Source organism: Sarcophilus harrisii, chromosome 2, assembly GCF_902635505.1.
Source record: "Sarcophilus harrisii chromosome 2, mSarHar1.11, whole genome shotgun sequence".
Lineage (NCBI taxonomy): Eukaryota > Metazoa > Chordata > Mammalia > Dasyuromorphia > Dasyuridae > Sarcophilus > Sarcophilus harrisii.
Window position 1 is genome coordinate 470,505,692 of NC_045427.1, and position 18,735 is coordinate 470,524,426.

Sequence of the window (18,735 nt, forward strand, 5' to 3'; positions counted from 1 at the left end):
ATTGTTAGTCCTAAAAATGAAAAGGAAGAACTATCTACCAATGAAGAGGAAACTAGAGCAATTATCAGGAGTTACTTTGCCCAACTTTTATTCCAATAAATTTCACGGCCTAAGTGAAATGGAGGAATACCTACAAAAATATAGATTGCCCAAATTAACAGAAGAGTAACTAAGTTGCTTAAATAGTCCTATTGCAGAATTAGAAACAAGGTTGCCAAACTTCACCATTACTATTCAGTATTGTATTAGAAATGTTAGCTTTGGCAGTAAGAGATGAAAAAGAGATTAAAGGAATTAGAGTTGGTAATAAGGAAACCAAATTATCACTCTTTGCAGATGATATGATGCTACACTTAGAGAACCCTAGAGAATCAGCTAAAAAACTATTAGAAATAATTTACAACTTCAGCAAAGTTGCAGAATACAAAATAAATCCACATAAATCATCAGCATTTGTATACATCACTAACAAAATCCAACAGCAAGAGATACAAAGAGAAATTCCACTTAAAATAACTGTCGATAGTATAAAATATTTGGGAATCTAGCTGCAAAGGAAAAGTCAGGAACTATATGACCAAAACTACAGAACACTTTCCACACAAATAAAGTCATATCTTAACAATTGGGAAAATATCAAATGCTCTTGGATAAGTCAAGTGAATATAATAAAGAAGGCAACACTCCCTACATTAATTATTTATTTAGTGCTATACCAATCAAACTCCCAAGAAACTTTTTTAATGAACTAGAAAAAATAACAACAAAATTCATATGGAAGAACAAAAGGTCAAGAATTTGAAGGGAGCTAATGAAAAAAAAAATCAAATGAAGGCGGTCTAGCTGTACCAGATCTAAAACTATATTATAAAGCAGCAGTCATCCAAAACCATTTGGTACTGGCTAAGAAACAGACTAGTTGATCAGTGGAATAGGTTAGGTTCACAAGACAAAATAGTTAATAACTATAGCAATCTAGTGTTTGACAAACCCAAAGTACCCAGATTTTGGAATAAGAATTCACTATTTGACAAAAACTGCTGGGAAAATTCGAAACTAGTATGGCAGAAACTAGACATTGAACCACATTTAACACCATATACCAAGATAAGGTCAAAATGGATTCATGATCTAGGCATAAAGAATGATATTATAAATAAATTAGAAGAACATAGGATAGTTTACCTCTTAGACCTATGGAGGAGGAAGGAATTTGTGACCAAAGAAGAACTAGAGACCATTATTGATCACAAAATAGAAAATTTTGATTATATTAAGTTAAAAAGTTTTTGTATAAATAAAATTAATACAGACAAGATTAGAAAGGAAGCAATAAACTGGGAAAACATTTTTACAGTCAAAGGTTTTGATAAAAGCCTCAATTCCAAAATATATAGAGAATTGACTCTAATTTATAAGAAATCAAGCCATTCTCCAAATGGTCAAAGGATATGAACAGACAATTTTCAGATGAAGAAATTGAAACTATAGTTTCATTCTAAGTTGGATCATATGAAAAGGTGCTCCAAATCACTATTGATCAGAGAAATGCAAATTAAGAAAACTCTGAGATACCACTACACACATCTCAGATTGGCTAAGATGAAAGGAAAAGATAATGGTGAATGTTGGAGGAGACATGGGAAAACTGGGACACTGATGCATTGTTGGTGGAACTGTGAACGGATCCAGCCATTCTGGAGAGTGATTTGGAACTATGCTCAAAAAGTTATCAAATTGTGCATACCCTTTGATCCAGCAGTGTTACTATTGGGCTTATATCCTAAAGAGATCTTAAAGGAGGGAAAGGGACCTGTATGTGCTAAAATGTTTGTGGCAGCCCTTTTTGTAGTCCAAGAAACTGAAAACTGAGTAGATGCCCTTCAATTGGAGAATGGCTGACTAAATTATGGCATATGAATGTTATGGAATATTATTGTTCTGTAAAAAATGACCAACAGGCCTGGAGAGACTTACATGAACTAATGCTAAATGAAATGAGCCGAACCAGAACATCATTGTACATGGCAACAACGAGACTATATGATGATCAATTCTGACGGACGTGGCTCTCTTCAACAATGAGATGATTCAAACCAATTCCACTTGTTCAGTGATGAAGAGTGCCATTTACACCCAGAGAGAGGACAATGGGAACTGAGTGCACTACAACATAGTATTTCCATTCTTTCGGTTATTGTTTGCTTGCATTTTTGTTTTCTTTCTAAGGTTTTTTTTTTTCTAGATCTAATTTTTCTTGTGCAGCAAGATAACTGTATTGATATGTATACATATATTGGATTGAACATATAATTTAACATATTTAACATGTATTGGATTACCTGACATCTGGGGAGGGGGTGGGGAGAAGGAAGGGAAAATTTGGAACAGGTTTTGCAAGGGTCAGTGTTGAAAAAAATTATCCATGCATATATTTTGTAAATAAAAAGATATAATAAAAAAGAATACAATTTATTCCCCAATTGATAAATGGTCAATGAATATGAACAAACAATTTTCAGATGATGAAATTAAAGCAATCTATAGTTCTATGAAAAAATGCTCTGAATCACTATTGATTAGAGAAATGCAAATTAAAGCAACTCTGAGGTATCACCTCATATTTCTCAGATTAGCTAAGATGACAGGAAAAGATAATGATAAAATGTTGGAAGGGATGTGGTAAAATTCGTACGTTAATGCATTGTTGGTGAAGTTGTGAAATGATCCAACCATTCTGAAGAGCAATCTGTAACTATGCACAAAGGACTGTCAAACTTCATACCCTTGGACCCAGCAGTGCCATTACTGGGTCCATATCCCAAGTAATTATAAAGGAGGGAAAAGGACTCACATGTGCAAAAATGTTTATCATAGCTTTTTTTTTTTTTTTTTTTTGTGATTTCAAAGTATTGGAAAATAAATAGATGCCCATCAATTGGGAAATGACTAAACAAGTTGTGGTCTTTGAAGGCAATGAAATATTATTGTTCTATAAAAAACAACGAACAAGCTGATTTTAGAAAGGCCTGGAAAGATTTTCATGAACTAATGCTTGAGTGAAACAAGCAACACCAGGAATCCTGTACACAATTGTACACAATAACAGCAAGAATGTGTGATGATCAACTATGAAAGGCCTGGTTCTTCTTAGTAGTTCAGTGATCCAAACCAATCCCTATAGACTTTGGACAGAAAATGTCATCTGCGTCCAGAAAAAGAACTAAGGAGACTGAATGGAAATCAACACATGCTGTGTTCATTTGTTTTTGATTTTTGTTTTTTTCTCTTTCATGTTTTTTTTTATCCTTTTGCTCTGATTTTTCTCTCCTAACATGATTCATAAAGCATGTGTATTAAAAATTGTTAAGGACCATACTTAAATGAAGGGGCAGGTTAATTCTCTGAGAGACTCCATAGCTGTGGATCATAACATCTAAAGCAGTTGCAAAGCAGCCTTTACTGACACAGGTGTTGCTTGTGGACTGGGAATGAAATAAATTGGAGGCAGAGGGAAGAGGAGAGAGGTCGGACAACACAACTGCCTCTTAGTAGGGAGATCAGAGAACAGCAACTGCCTCTCAGAGTCCTTGTATTATCATCATCATCATCCACTCACATAAAGAGATCCATTCTACAGGTCCGTGTTAGACCTCCAACAGCCACATGCAGATTGCTCCCGTATTACAACAAAATATAAATAAATTTATTATGAAAGAAAAAGAAAAAAAAAAACCCTGAATTTCATTTGCCTTCTTACTGAGCCAAGAATCCTGCATGTTGTTAAGCTTAGCTTGCACTTGGAATTCAACAATACCTTCTTAAGGATGGATGAATTGTTCTGCTGGTAAAACCCTGTGGAGTTCTCATTTTTTTGTTTAGCACTGTTCTTGTATTTCCTCCTTATTTTTGTCAAACCACTCTTGTTGTTTGCAAGTGTTCTAGCTCAGATGCGTAAATAAATGCATTGCTGAATACCAAAGCTCTGAAGGTTGCCCATTCCTATTCTGCTCTACTGTTGTCAACCATGTGTTGCTCAGCATTCTATTCAAATTAGCAACAAACTGTTCATGTCAAAGAAGTACTCTTATCTGTTATCATTAAGTTTTCTGCTAATCATCTTGCCTTAGGATCATTGCTTTTGTTGAATATTTAGCTTAAAGATCATTCCAGCACTCTGTACTTCATAAAGCTTTTTTCACTTTTGTATCCTGTTCCTTTTCCTTATGTGGACATAGCCTTATTAAATGCCAACATTTGCTGTGAGGGTACATCCATGATATTTTCTTGCCTTTAGATAAATGGAAAACAGTGTTGGTGAGGAGGAGGTCTTGTGAGGCATAAGTCTTCAGGAGTAATTCCAATACCAGTCTCTGTCACGACTGGTAGCCTGTACCTATTAAAATCACCCATAATTATAAGCTTGTCCTCTTTCAGAACCCTGATAATGAGGATCTTCAGATCTTCATAAAATTTTTCTTTAACCTTATCAGCTTTTGTCATGGTGGGAACATACACACTGATGATGATGGCATGGCACTTTCCTGCAAGTGCAAGACAGTGCAATTGCACTGTCTCGAGTCTGTCATTCACTCCTTTTGGTAGATACACAAGTTTGTTGATTAGATTAATTTTGATTATAGAATTCATGCCAGCTTCATGGCACTTCCTTTCATTGTGGCCCCTCCAGAAAAACATGCAGGCAGTTTCAACTTCAGTAAAGTTGGCCTTAATTTTCCAGTCTTGTTTCACTCAGGACTGCTATTTGAATGTGGTATCTGCCGAGTTCTCTTTCAACAGGATCTTTCATCTTTCAGGTTAGCTGGATTTTGTATTATCCATAAGTGTGTACACATTTCATCTCGAACCATTTTCATTTATTTATTTATACTTTACTTAGTGTTATTCTTTGCCATCCTTGTTTATGTCAGTGTTTAAACTTGGTAACTCTTGTAAGTTGCAAGGATATAATTTCACAAGTTCTTTTTTAATTAAAGCTTTTTTTTTTCAAAACATAGGTGTGGACAATGCTTTTTTTTATTTTTATTTTTTTTTATTTTGGAAAAATTTCTTTACAATATTATCTTGTAATATTGTACTCACTTCTGTTCTGACTTTTTCCCTCCCTCCCTCCACTCCCTCCCCAGATGGCAAGCAGTTCAATACATGTTAAATATGTCACAGTATATCCTAGATACAATATATGTGTGCAGAACCAAACAGTTCTCTTGTTGCACAGGAAGAATTGGATTCAGAAGGTAAAAATAACCCAGGAAGAAAAAGAAAAATGTAAGCAGTTTACATTCATTTCCCAGTGTTCTTTGTTTGGGTGTAGCTGCTTCTGTCCATCATTGATCAATTGAAACTGAGTTAGATCTTCTCTTTGTCGAAGAAATCCACTTCCATCAGAATACATCCTCATACAGTATCGTTTTTGAAGTATAAAATGATCTCCTTGTTCTGCTCATTTCACTCAGCATCAGTTCATATAAGTCTCTCCAAGCCTCTCTGTATTCATCCTGCTGGTCATTTCTCTCTCTCTCTCTCTTTCTTTCTTTCTTTTTTTTTTTTTTTTAATTCAATAGCCTTTTATTTACAGGTTATATGTATGGGTAACTTTACAACATTCACAATTGCCAAACCTCTTGTTCCAATTTTTCCCCTACTTCCCCCCAGCCCCTCCCTCAGATGGCAGGATGACCAGTAGATGTTAAATATATTAAAATATAAATTAGATACACAATAAGTGTACATGACCAAACCGTTATTTTGCTTTACAAAAAGAATCAGACTCTGAAATGTTGTACAATTAGCCTGTGAAGGAAATCAAAAAATGCAGGTGGGCAAAAATATAGGGATTGGGAATTCAATGTAATGGTTTTTAATCATCTCCCAGAATTCTTTCACTGGGTGTAGCTGGTTCAGTTCATTACTGCTCCATTGGAACTGATTTGGTTGATCTCATTGCTGAGGATGGCCAAGTCCATCAGAATAGGTCATCATATAGTATTGTTGCTGAAGTATATAATGATCTCTTGGCCCTGCTCATTTTACTCACTGCTGGTCATTTCTTACAGAACAATAATATTCCATAACATTCATATACCACAATTTACCCAACAATTCTCCAATTGATGGGCATACATTCATTTTCCAGTTTCTAGCCACTACAAACAGGGCCGCCACAAACATTTTGGAACATACAGGAGTGGACGATTCTTTAACATGCAAAACTTTGTGTTCCAATTTTCCCTCCTTTCCTCCATACCCTTCCCTACATGGAAAATAGTCCTATATATATATATTAAACATTTTGAACCATCTATAAAATATGAACTCGTTGACCTTCAGAATGAATGGCCTTCTTTAGCCTCTCCATTCTGCCTTCTTCCCCAGGTAATTTATCATTGGTGGGTTTATTTCATCAGCACAAAGATTTAAGAAGATCCATATCAAAATTTGTTTGAAAAACTGTGCTAATAAAATTATGTTGAAAGAAAGAGGGACAGAGGTGGGATCTTGTAGCAGCATATCATTAGCACAGCTGGAGAGCTGGAGGATTGTGGGTTGGCATTTTCCTTACATCTCTGTTTGTGTGAACTTTGATGATTAACTAATCCTTTGGTGAAGATGGCCAGGACAGCAAGGGAAGAGTGTATGTATGTGTGCACAGGAGAGTCTGTAATGTGTCCATGTGTATATGTATGCATATCCTTCTGGGTGGTTTGTTGTCAGCCTCTTTGCTTATTTTAACACCCTGGAATCTGGGGAAAGTAAGTGGAAAAGGAAGAAGATGAAGAACATTGGAGAATCCTGTTCCCCAGGGAATCACAAATAGAAGCAGGTTCCTGGACCAGTAGGGCTGGTGTGCTGGGAAGAACTTTCTTGCAATGAACTCATTTGGCCATTTTCCTTTTTTCACGGATCTGGCTCCACTTCTCATCCACAAGTTTCATCCTAATGTAGCTTCAGAAACAGGAAATTGCCATGAAGACCAAAACTGCTCTGAGGTACCACCCCACATGTGTCAGATTGCCTAATAGGGCAGAGAAGGAAAAGAAAATTGAGACACAATGTACTGCTGGTGGAGTTGTGAATAATTATAGCTATTGTAAAGAGCAATTTAGAACTATGCCCATAGGGCTATCAAACTGTCCATCCCTTTGAAACACCTAGACTACTTTTAGGTCTGTATCCCAAGAGATTTAACAAAAAACAAAAAACAAAAAAAAAAAAAAAGGAAAAGGTCTTATAGGAATTTTTATTTATAGCAACTCTTTTTTATGGTGACAAAGAAGGAGATACTCATCAACTGGGAAATAACTGAACAAATTGTGCAATTTGTGATGGAATACTATTATGGTATAAGAAATGATGAGCAGGATGCTCTCAGGAAAAACTTGGAAAGACTAACTTGAACTGATGCAACTTGAGATGAGGAAATAAACATGCAAGATTGAATCTTCCTGGTAACTCAGATATCATCAGTAATCTCTGCTCCCTTTGATTAGACTTTCTGATTGGAGGGCAGAGCCATGTACTCCGGGGCCTCTGTTTAAGAAAAGGGGCTTAGCATAATCTTCCAGTTTTCCATTTGCTACATTGCTTTTGGATTTATTTAGGCTTTTCTGTTAGGCTTTGAGATTGGTACCCTTGTTCCCATCTTCCTCCTCATAGCAAACTTTTTGGCACCCTTTTATGTGTGGTCTCCCATTACATTGCTTTTTGAAAGCATATTGCCTTTTTTTTTTAAACTTTTGAGTACTTTGCACAGTCCTAGTACATAGTATTTAATAAATGTTTACTGACTGACAGTGAGTGGTACTGCTTGTGCTATAAAGGAGTCTGAGTGAACTCTATGTAAGTGAATATTAATTAATGTGCTATTATGCATAAACTGCTATGATTTTTTTTTAAACAGATTGGATTAAGACAATGAACACAGTGTATCTTTTGGCAAATCAGAGCATTATGAAAGTGAAGTCTGAAAATATTGCTCTTCCATTTGAACAGGATTCAGAAAAGATTGTCTGAAATCTAGTTCAAGAAATAATGCAGTTCCTCATAAAAACAAACAGCAGTGTTGCAGTTAGGATTCTTTTTGACTGCTTTGAATTCAGTAATCCAGTTGAATAGCCTCTGTTACTATGAAGTTTTAATAGTTAACAGTCAGAAACTGAGTGGTAGAACATAAGAGCTAACTGAAAAATGTTAATAGCAGTTGCTTTGGAAATATTAACTTGAAGCCTGTCTTTTCCTGGCCTGACCACTACAAGCTTGAATGGATGGTACTGAGTGTGACTTGAACATTGATTCTTCAGAATAAGTAAAGGCAAGCTCCTAATTTAGTTTCTACTTCAGCATTATTTACTTATACAGGGTAGCTTGCTTATTCTAAACCTTTACTTTCTAAATAAAAGGCCAGAGGGAAATGCGAAAATAGTTATTTTGTTGGTAAAGGGAAGTAAAGTGTCTCTGCTTAAGGGAAAATGCATCCAGTAATTGGTTGTCTTAGTATTGCTGTCAGACTTCTAAATCTTGCCTATCCAGCACACTTTTAATTCATGTCTAGGAGAAATCAGAACAATTTCTAAATTAGACTCTCCCTTTTATTGTCTCTCCGTTAGGTTTCCAAAGGAATTTGTTTCTTTGGGAGATCACTGTCTAGTTCAAGCACATTTTTACAAACTTTCTCTTCTAACTTGTGTTAAATCTTGCCCAATGAAACTTCCTGGTCTCATGATGTGAAAGGGTTTTATATTTTCATAAAATGTTACATACTTTATACAAGTTAACATTTTCTGTAACAAGTGATGTTTCCATTTCTAGTCTTTTAGGAAAACCAACATTTATGTATATTAGACTAAAATTTATACAAGTTAACATTTTCTGTAACAAGTGATGTTTCCATTTCTAGCCTTCTAGGAAAACCATCATTTATGTATATTAGACTAAAATTTATACAAGTTAACATTTTCTGTAACAAGTGATGTTTCCATTTCTAGCCTTCTAGGGAAACTAGCATTTATGTATATTAGACTAAAATTTGAAGAGAAAGGGGTGAATTTGCCAGCCGTGGATAAGACTGATATAGTTTTTGATGTATGAAAAAAATATTCTAAGTCCAGAGACTCTTATTTTGAATAGCCTATCTTTCAAGATGAGTCTCTTTAGTTTGACCCCATTCTGTGGGTCACTAGTTCATCTCACCTGGCACAGTGGTATATGTTACCAGCTAGTGTCATGGATGGAGCATAGTCAAATCAAGCCACTGTCTATTGTATATATCATATAAAGGGAATAAAGCAACCAGAAGTGTTCAGAGAAATTTTATAATGAATACTAGTGGTTAATTTAGAACAATAAGGAATAAAAGAATAAAGGACCAAAAAATTAGCAATCAATCTACCTAGAAGATAATACATCATTGTAACAAGCCTCACTTGGAAGTAATTTTTTATAGTTGCTGAATTTGGTGTGTTTGGTTGGTCCTTAAAAATAGCAACTATTGTTCCCACCAGGGGGAGTTTCTTTAGCATCCAACAAGCTCTTTGTGATTAGTATGTATCTTTAAAAAAATTTTTAAGTATGAAATTCCTTCCTTCTATCACCCCAGTAGGTTTTGTTCAGCACTCTTAGCTGTTGCTGAATGCTACTGGTTTTGCATATGGAGAAGAGTTCCCATTTTTAGGTTAAGTTCTTCTGAATTTTGTTCTGTGAATCTGTCTATTTTATGCTAGTAACAGATTTTAATAAAATGGTGACTTAGAAGTTGCTATTTTCTGTAGAAAATGATATTTCTGTTTTTTGGCATCTTCTAGGAAAATTATTTTGTGAGTTGATGAACTTGAATCTACCATCTTTGATCTAGGGCAACTAAAGCAAGATTAGAAATAGGTTTGTATTTTTCCCTTTGAATTCAAATCCTATGACCTTCAGTTTTGATGTGGAAAAACCTGATCCATTGATTGTTAGGCCTCAGGCTGGAGTGTTGTTATGCTATGAGTCTAGCCAGAAATGGTTCAGAAAATAAATGACAGGTTGCAAGCCTTGGCAATTTGCATAAGAAGAATTGTTTTATTAGGATTATTATTTTGTTTACTTTTTATCAGAGAAGCTAGCACAGGTACATTTTCATTAGTTATATAATTGGAAGAGTAAACTAGGGAACATAAAATACACACACTGAAATAAGATTAAACAATCATTGTTAAAGTAGCAGAATTTGGTACAATATTCATTGCTTTAATCAAGAAATAGTGATAAAATGTATATTGACTTTCAGGCACTCTAGAATTGGATAAATGAGAACAAACAGAAATATCTTTATTGTATTATAGAATCTTAAAATAGTTGTTTAATAACTCAGCCTTTAAAGTTGATTTCTTCAACTTTTAATCACAAGTAGGCAAAACTAATAGCTGATACAGCTGTATCAGCAGGTCTTTTTTTTTTTTTAAGCAAGATATTCTGGCTGTGTAATCCAGATGTTCCTAAAATTTTAAAAAGTGCTTAAAATGCATATTTGATTATGCAGCTCTCAGAGAAGGACAAAGGAATGCAAAGAAGTATTTAATAGATAGATCCTGGGCTAGTAACATCAAGTGCATTTCCCTTCTGCTGATAAGTCATTTAATGGCAGTTTGACTTTTGCAGTGTTGTATAACAGATGGGGCAAACCATTGTACAAAAGTGGTACAACTTATTCTTAAAGTCAGTTTACAAATTGACTCCTAAAGAGAAAATTGTTTCACCACAATGAAAAAGTCTATGTAATTAAACACCTACTTAATTGCTGATACCAATGAGCATGACCTTTGAATTAGGGGTACTTTGAATCTGGAAAATTGTTAGGATAATTTGAGGTTAAGCTGAATTGGCTCTTCCACCTCGAAGGGAGTGGTCTGTGCCATTTTACCTGCTACAAAGCTTCAGGGAATTTATGGTATTATAAACTATGGGAACAAAAAGAAAATGGGACAGAATTAAATAGAAGAGTGTGTTTAGTTTTATACAGTCTTTTGAAATATGGATAATGTGTTAGCAAGAAAAAGATGATTTGATTAGTAATTATTTTTTAAATTATTCATGTGAAAATTTTTTTGTGTGTGTACTAAGAATGAAAGGTAAATCTTGGCTTGCTTTGTATTTTGTTACCTTTGTGTTTTTGCCTATGATGATCTTTGTGGGCCTAAATCCCTTCCAGCTCCAAATCTATAGTGCTTTGATCTTTGCTGATTGAAATCCTATCTATCTTTTAAGGCCTTGCTCAAGTGCCACCTTTACTAGGAAGTCTGACATTGCTTGATTTTCATAGTTGGAAATGATCTTTTTCTCCTTTTCTCTTATGATATGTGGTACTTCTGATATGAATTTTACATGTGTGTTCTATTTTATATTATAATTATTTATTAATATATTATCGTCCCCTTTATAGCTAGAGACTTAATTAAATTTGCCTCTCTTCTAATTCCTAGTACACAGTAGGCATTTTGCAAAAGTATTATTGTATAAAATTCTAGAAATCAACTCTCAAGGGTTATCATGAGGGAAGTATACATTATAGTTTACAAACCAGCATCTGTATTTGATTGCTCTTCAGTTTCCTTATTTTGCAAAGGAGGAAACTGAGGCTAATAGAGGAAGTAACTAAATTCAAATTCACATATTAAGTGGTAGAGATAAGCTTTGAAACCAGGTCATTGGATGCCAAATACAACACACTAGTAACTCCTTTCTGTCATCTGTTGATGTCCTCTCATCTGGAATTTCAGAATGGTAAATCTAAATTACTACACTTAGATTGCTCAGTGATGAATTCAGCCAACTCTTACCAATCACCTACTTTGTTTAATTTATTGTGCAAACCCCTGGGAAGATAAAGTGATTAACAAAGGTGGGGTCCTATCTTTAGTCACATGAAAAGGTGCTCTAAATCACTACAGATCAGAGAAATGCAAATTAAGACAGCTCTGAGATACCACTACACACCTCTCAGATATGCTAAAATGACAGGAAAAGATAATGAGGAATGTTGAAGGGGTTGTGGGAAAACTGGGACACTAATACATTGTTGATAGAGTTGTGAACTGATCCAACTATTCTGGAGAGCAATTTGGAACTATGCCAAACAGTTCATACCCTTCGATCCATCAGTACTTCTAAGGGGCTTGTATCCCAAAGAAATCTTAAAGGAGACAAAGGGACCCACATGTGCAAAAATGTTTGGGGCAGCCCTTTCTGTAGTGGCAAGAAACTAGAAATTGAATGGATGCCCATCAATTGGAGAATAGCTGAATAAGTTATGGTATGTGAATATTATGGAATATTATTGTTTTGTAAGAAACGACCAGCAGGATGATTTCAGAAAGGCCTGCAGAGACTTACATGAACTGATGCTAAACGAAGTGAATAGAACCAGGAAATCATTGTATACAGCAACAGCAAGATTATAAGAAGATCGATTGTGATGGACATGACTCTCTTCAACAATTAGATGATTCACATCAGTTCCAATTATTTTGTAATGGAAAGAGCCATCTGCATCCAGAGAGAGGATTGTGAGGACTGCATATGGGTCAAACATAGTATTTTCACTCTTTTTGTTGTGGTTTGCTTGCATTTTGTTTTCTTTCTCATTTTTTCCCTTTTGATCTGATTTTTCTTGTGCAGCAAGATAATTATATAAATATGTATTGAAGAATTGCACTTGTTTAACATATATCGGGTTATTTGCCATCTAAGGAAGGGAATGGGGGAAAGAAGGGGAAAAATTACAACACAAGGTTTTGCAAGGGTCAGTGTTTAAAAATTATTCTTGCATATGTTTTGAAAATAAAAAAGCTTTAAAAAAAAACAAAACAAAACAAGAGTGGGTCCTTACCTTTCAAAGAAATATGCTAAGACATCAAACAAACAAACAAACAAAAAGCAATTACTTATGTTGAAGATTAAAATAGGAGGTTTTTCTGGTTCATTTTGTTAGAAAATTAAGTGAGAAGTATTCTATGTGATCATTCTTTTGTTTCATTTTAAAATTTTATTTGGTGTATATGGGCCTTTCTGTTTGCATCATTGTAGTTATGCATATTATCTTTTTTGCTTTGTTTATTTCACTGTGTATCAGTTGATGTGAATCTTTGCACGATTTTCTCTGTTCATCACACAGATTATTTTTTATAGCACAGCAATATTCTGTTGTATTCCTGGCACCTTTAGCTATTTCACAATTGATGGGTGTTTATTTTGTTTACAATTCTTTGTTATCAAAAAAATGCTACTGTAAATATTTTTGCATATATAGGATATTTCTTTTTATTGATAGCTTCCTTGTAGCATAAGCCACATAATGGAGTCTCGGTCTCAAAGGGTATATATATCTTAATCAGTTTATTCTCATAATTCCACATTGCTTTTCTAAATGGTATTTATCATTTCATGGCTCCATTAACAGTGTATTAGTGTGTCTATCCTTCTATAACCCTTCTATTATTTAGTGCAGCTAGTTTTTGGGGGGTTATTTTTGCAAGGTGCAAGGTAAAACTATTAGATTTTTTTTTTTTTGGAGATATTCTTCCATGGGGTTATCAATACTTTGCATATTTTCTTTTGAGAAATATTTGTTCATATCCTTTGGCCACTTGTCTATTGGTGAATAGCTGTTAATCTCATGCATTTGATTATATATATATATACCTTATCAGAGAAATTTGATGTAAATATTTCACCCTCTCCTCACAACTTGACCAAATAATTCTCTTCTTATTCTAGATGTATTAATTTTATCTGTTCATGGTTTTTCAATTTTATGTAATCAAAGTTATCTTTTTTATCTTTTCTAATTGCCTTTATCTCTTGTTTGGTTAAAAATATATCTCTTACCTAAGCTGTAGAAAGTATATGATCTATTAGTCTTCTAATTTTAAAATAGATTAATCATCAATATTGAAGTTTTATATCTATTTGGAATAAATTGTGGAATATGATATAAGGTGATGATTTAAGCCAAATTTCTGCCAGACTGTTTTCCAGTTTTCCCGTTTTCCCATCAGTTTTTTAAAATAAGGAATATTTTCTTAAGAAATTGTTTTCCACTTTATCACAGAACCTTGAGTTATTTTATTTCATTGTTTCTGATTGTTCCTTGTCTAGTCTGTTCTATTGATTTCTCTCTCTCTCTCTCTCTCTCTCTCACTCTCACTCTCACTCTCACTCTCTCAAAGCCAATTCAAATGGCTGGTTTTTGACTACTGTTTTAATATATTTGGGGTCTGGGTGCTGTTTCCTTTTCATTGCTATTTATTTTCATAATTTCCTCTGCTGTTCTAAATCTTTAGTTTTTCCAACTGAATTTTATTATTTTATCAAGTTCTATAAAGTATCACTTTTGTAACTTGACTTGTAATTTGACATTAAAAGTAAATTAACTTAGTAATAGTAATTTTTATTATTTTAGCAGAACATAAACATCCCAAATATTCCTCCAGTTATTTAAGTTGTTCTCTATTTCTTTAAGGAGCACTTTGTAATTGAATCTGTAGACATCTTTTGTGTGTAACAAAGCCTACCAAGTAGGTTCTCCAAATATTTTTATGCATTTTGTAGTTATTTGGAATGGGATTCCCCTTTCTATTTTTTCTTCTTGTGTTTTGTTATTATTGTATAGAAATTCTATTGATTTTTGAGAGTTGATTTGTTGCCTCCAACTTTTGCTCATTCCTTAGGATTTTCCAAATGTATCCATATATCATCAAAAAATAGGGATTATTTGATGTCCTCTTTACCTATCTCCATACCTTTAATTTACTTCATTTGTTTTATTGCTATTGCTAGCATTTCCACAACTGCATCAAATAAGTATTAGGGAAAGTAGGCATCCTTGCTTCACTCCTTTATTTATTGGAAGAGGTTCTAGTATATCCACATTGTATGTGTTGATTGCTTTTGGGTTTTAGATAGATGATTTTTATAATATTAAAAAAGTGCCTCTGCATTCATACTTTGCAAAAATTTTAACTTAAAATTGTTGTACTTTGTCAGAGGTTTATTCCTCATTTATTGAGATGATCATATACTTTTGGATTTTTAAAATAGAATTAATTATGTTGATTGTTTTCTTGATATACATATTACTTAATAAGAAAGAATACTTTCTTAAATAAATTGATGTGACAGGATTTTGTTTAAACTTTTTAGTCAATATTCATGAATTACTTCTAGTTTCCCTCCCCCCCCCCCCCCCCCCTTTGTTTGATGTATTACAACTACATTTGTTTAATAAAAGGATTCTGGTAGAGAGCTTTCTTAATTTTAAAGAAAGATTTGTAAAATATTGGTATCAATTGTTCTTTAAACATTTGATATCTCTTCTGTGAATCCTTTGGGACTAGGAATTTTTCCCTCTTTGATCATTCCTATACAAATTAATCTTTTTCTTCTTTTGAAATTGTATTATTTAAAATCTCTATTTAGCCTTCTAACAATTTGGGTATTTAATGTTTTTGAAGATATTCCTTTGTTTCTTTTGTAATCTCAGTTTTATTAGCATTTAATTGTGCATAATGTGTTCAGTTTTTTAATTTCTTCTTGTTTTGTTGTGATTTCACCTTCTTTACTTGCTATTTTATTAATTTAATTTTCTGCTTCCTTTTAATCACATAAACTAAAGATTTGTCCATTTTATTAATCTTTTCAAAAATTTTTGTTTTAATTTTATTTATTGTTTCTGTTCTTTTTGTTTCCAATTTATTCTTTAATTAATCATCTCCCTTTTTGTTCTTATTTTATGTTTGTTCATTTGTTGGCTTAATTTTTAAAACTTTATATTTAACTCATTGATCTTTTTTTCTATTTTGTTAATATAAATTTGTAGAAATATGATTTCCTCCAAGGTTTGCTTTAACTACAATACTAGAAATTTTGATATTTTTTTGGTCAAATTTTTTTTTTACGTAATTATTGTTTCTGTAATTTGTTCTTTGATTCACTTGTTATTTAGGTTTTCATTGTAACATCTCCTGTTGGGTCTGTACCTTTTGGAAAGGTCATATTTACTATTTTTAACTCTTTTACATTTGTTTGCAATATTTTTGTGTCCTACTACATGGTCAGTTTTGTAAAAGTGTGGTACCAAGAAATATGTATATTCCTTTGTAATTAAATTTAGATGCCAGACATAAATCCAATTCACATGCAAGTCAAGAATTTCATTGGCTTCACTCACAATTTCATTGATCCTCCTCAAAAAACAAAGGATGAACAATAACAACATTTGGAAGGAAGTCTGGTCTTTCTGCTCTCATACTGTTGCTGTACCTGTCCTTGGCTGCTATATTCATTTGCCTCTTCTATTATCTGAGAAGCATTCTCTTTAGGTCCAGTTTTCTTTCTAAGAATGTTCTAAATTCCTCTGTATTATTGGATGTCCATTTCTTTCTTTCTTTTTTTATTTTATTTATGGTTGTTGTTGTTTGTCCTTCGTTCTCAAAGAGGACCATGACATCAGGGAGGTGATGCCATGACACACAAGTGAATTGGATTGAAGTAAGGGAGAGTTGTGCAAGGTTACCAGCCTCACTTTGACCTCCAGAGACATCTGGGTCCAGTGACAAGATAGAGATCAAGACATCTGGAGATGGCCCTGGATTCAGTGGGAAACCTGGGCCTTTTTAAGGTAAGGTCTTCAACAGGTCTGTTTGATTGAGGCCACATCCTTTCTATGATTAAGGCTAGGTAGTAATTGAGGCAAAGCATCTCCCTTTTCACCTAGTCCCCTCCCCCCCCCAAAAAATCAAGATAAATTCCAAATAATTACATGCGTAATTATTAGGTAGTAGACATAGTGGGTGAATCATAAACAAACTATAGAAGGAAGACATTACCTATTAGATGTATGGACAGGAAAAGAGTTCATGAACAAAAAAGAAATAGATTAACAAAAGGTAAAGTGGATAATTTTGATGGCATAAAATTTAAAAATCTTTGTACCAAAAAAATGTCCAATGCAACTAAAATTAGGAAAAGAATTGAATTTGCTGTAGATTTATGGTTAAACTCAGATCTGTAGAGTGGGTCATCTTGGGTTGCATTCTTTTTGGAACATGTTCCATTTCTTCCTTTGTTTTCTGTTGGGTGCACAGTAGTCTTGTATTTTTTGAATTTCCTTTCTTTGTAAATGAAGGATTTTTTCCTATATACTTGTAGAAATTGTTATTTCTGAATTAAATTATTAAATTTAACTGCTATATGTCTTGGGGTTTGGAGCCTTGAGTTTTGTTTTGTTTTCTAGACACAAACTTGTAACATCCTTTGAACAGGCATTTTATTTTCTTTTTTTTTTTTTTTTTTTTTTTTATTTAATAGCCTTTTATTTACAGGATATATACATGGGTACTTTACAGCATTAACAATTGCCAAACCTCTTGTTCCAATTTTTCACCTCTTACTCCCCACCTCCCTAAATGTCAGGATGACCAGTAGATATTAAATATATTAAAATATAACTTAGATACACAATAAGTATACATGACCAAAACATTATTTTGCTGTACAAAAAGAATCAGACTCTGAATTATTGTACAATTAGCTTGTGAAGGAAATCAAAATGCAGGTGTGCATAAATATAGGGATTGGGAATTCAATGTAATGGTTTTAGTCATCTCCAGGTTCTTTTTCTGGTATAGCTAGTTCAGTTCATTACTGCTCCATTAGAAATGATTTGGTTGATCTGTTGCTGAGGATGGCCTGATCCATCAGAACTGGTCATCATCTAGTATGTTGTAGAAGATATAATGATCTCCTGGTCCTGCTCATTTCACTCAGCATCAGTTATGTAAGTCTCTCCAGGCCTTTCTGAAATCATCCTGTTGGTCATTTCTTACAGAACAGTAATATTCCATAATTTTCATATACCACAATTTATTCAGCCATTCTCCAACTGATGGACATCCATTCAGTTTCCAGTTTCTAGCCACTACAAAAAGGGCAGGCATTTTATTTTCTATGTTCATAATTTCTGGCAGTTTTCTTGTATTATTTCCTTCATTGCAGTGTTAAGCTTTTTTGTCCAGTCATGTTCTTCTGGGAAACCTATGACCTTATGTTATTTTTATACCTCTGTTTTTGAAAAAAAAACATCTTTTGCTTACATGGTTAACATATATTTTAAAACATTTTTTTGTTTGTTTCTCCTCTTGTAGATTGCTTTTCACTTTTGTGTATTTGCATTCTTAATCTGTTGTTCTCTTTTGTTTCTTTGGTGAGAGTTGCCTGTGAAGATTTTTTTTTTCTACTTTGCCCATTATCTTTGTTTTATGAGCCATACATCCTAATCTCATAGTTCTGATTTTTCTTTTAAACTATTCAGGAATAGAATGTTGTTGCTTTGTTCTCCTTAAATTCCACAGGACCCTCTGTCTCATTAAATGTGTGTGAATCATTTTCTTTTGCTTTGAAGTATTTATTCATAGGTACTTAACTCATTTACTAGATGTGGATTTTTTTCCCCCTGCCATCAATGTTCCCTTGTTCATTTTCTTGCGTGTGTGTGTGTGTGTGTGTGTGTGTATTTAAGGTCCTTGAGTTTTCTCTTTCCTGAGACATTTGGTAATTTGTCTTCCCCTGCCATCCCCCCTTATTTTCTTCTGTTGCCTACTTTCTGACTCCTTCCTCTCTGATGGTAGTTTTCTTGGAAGCTGAATCTCAAATGTTGCAGCTTCTCAGGTAGGCAGTTCATGG

At 33.6% G+C, this 18,735-nt stretch overlaps 1 protein-coding gene across 3 annotated transcripts in view; it reads left to right on the plus strand.

Moving 5' to 3' along the window:
- The window catches only part of FTO (FTO alpha-ketoglutarate dependent dioxygenase), a 433,221-nt gene that overhangs the window by 105,654 nt on the left and 308,832 nt on the right, over window positions 1-18,735 (plus strand). Inside the window, exon 1 of one of the 3 annotated variants that reach the window (XM_031954518.1) lies at window positions 16,495-16,672. The exons of the other annotated variants lie outside the window; for them this stretch is intronic. Within the exon in view, the coding sequence (XP_031810378.1) occupies window positions 16,634-16,672 (39 nt within the window). The 5' untranslated portion in view covers window positions 16,495-16,633. Of the gene's footprint in view, window positions 1-16,494; window positions 16,673-18,735 lie in introns of those variants that run through there. 3 annotated transcript variants of the gene reach the window in all.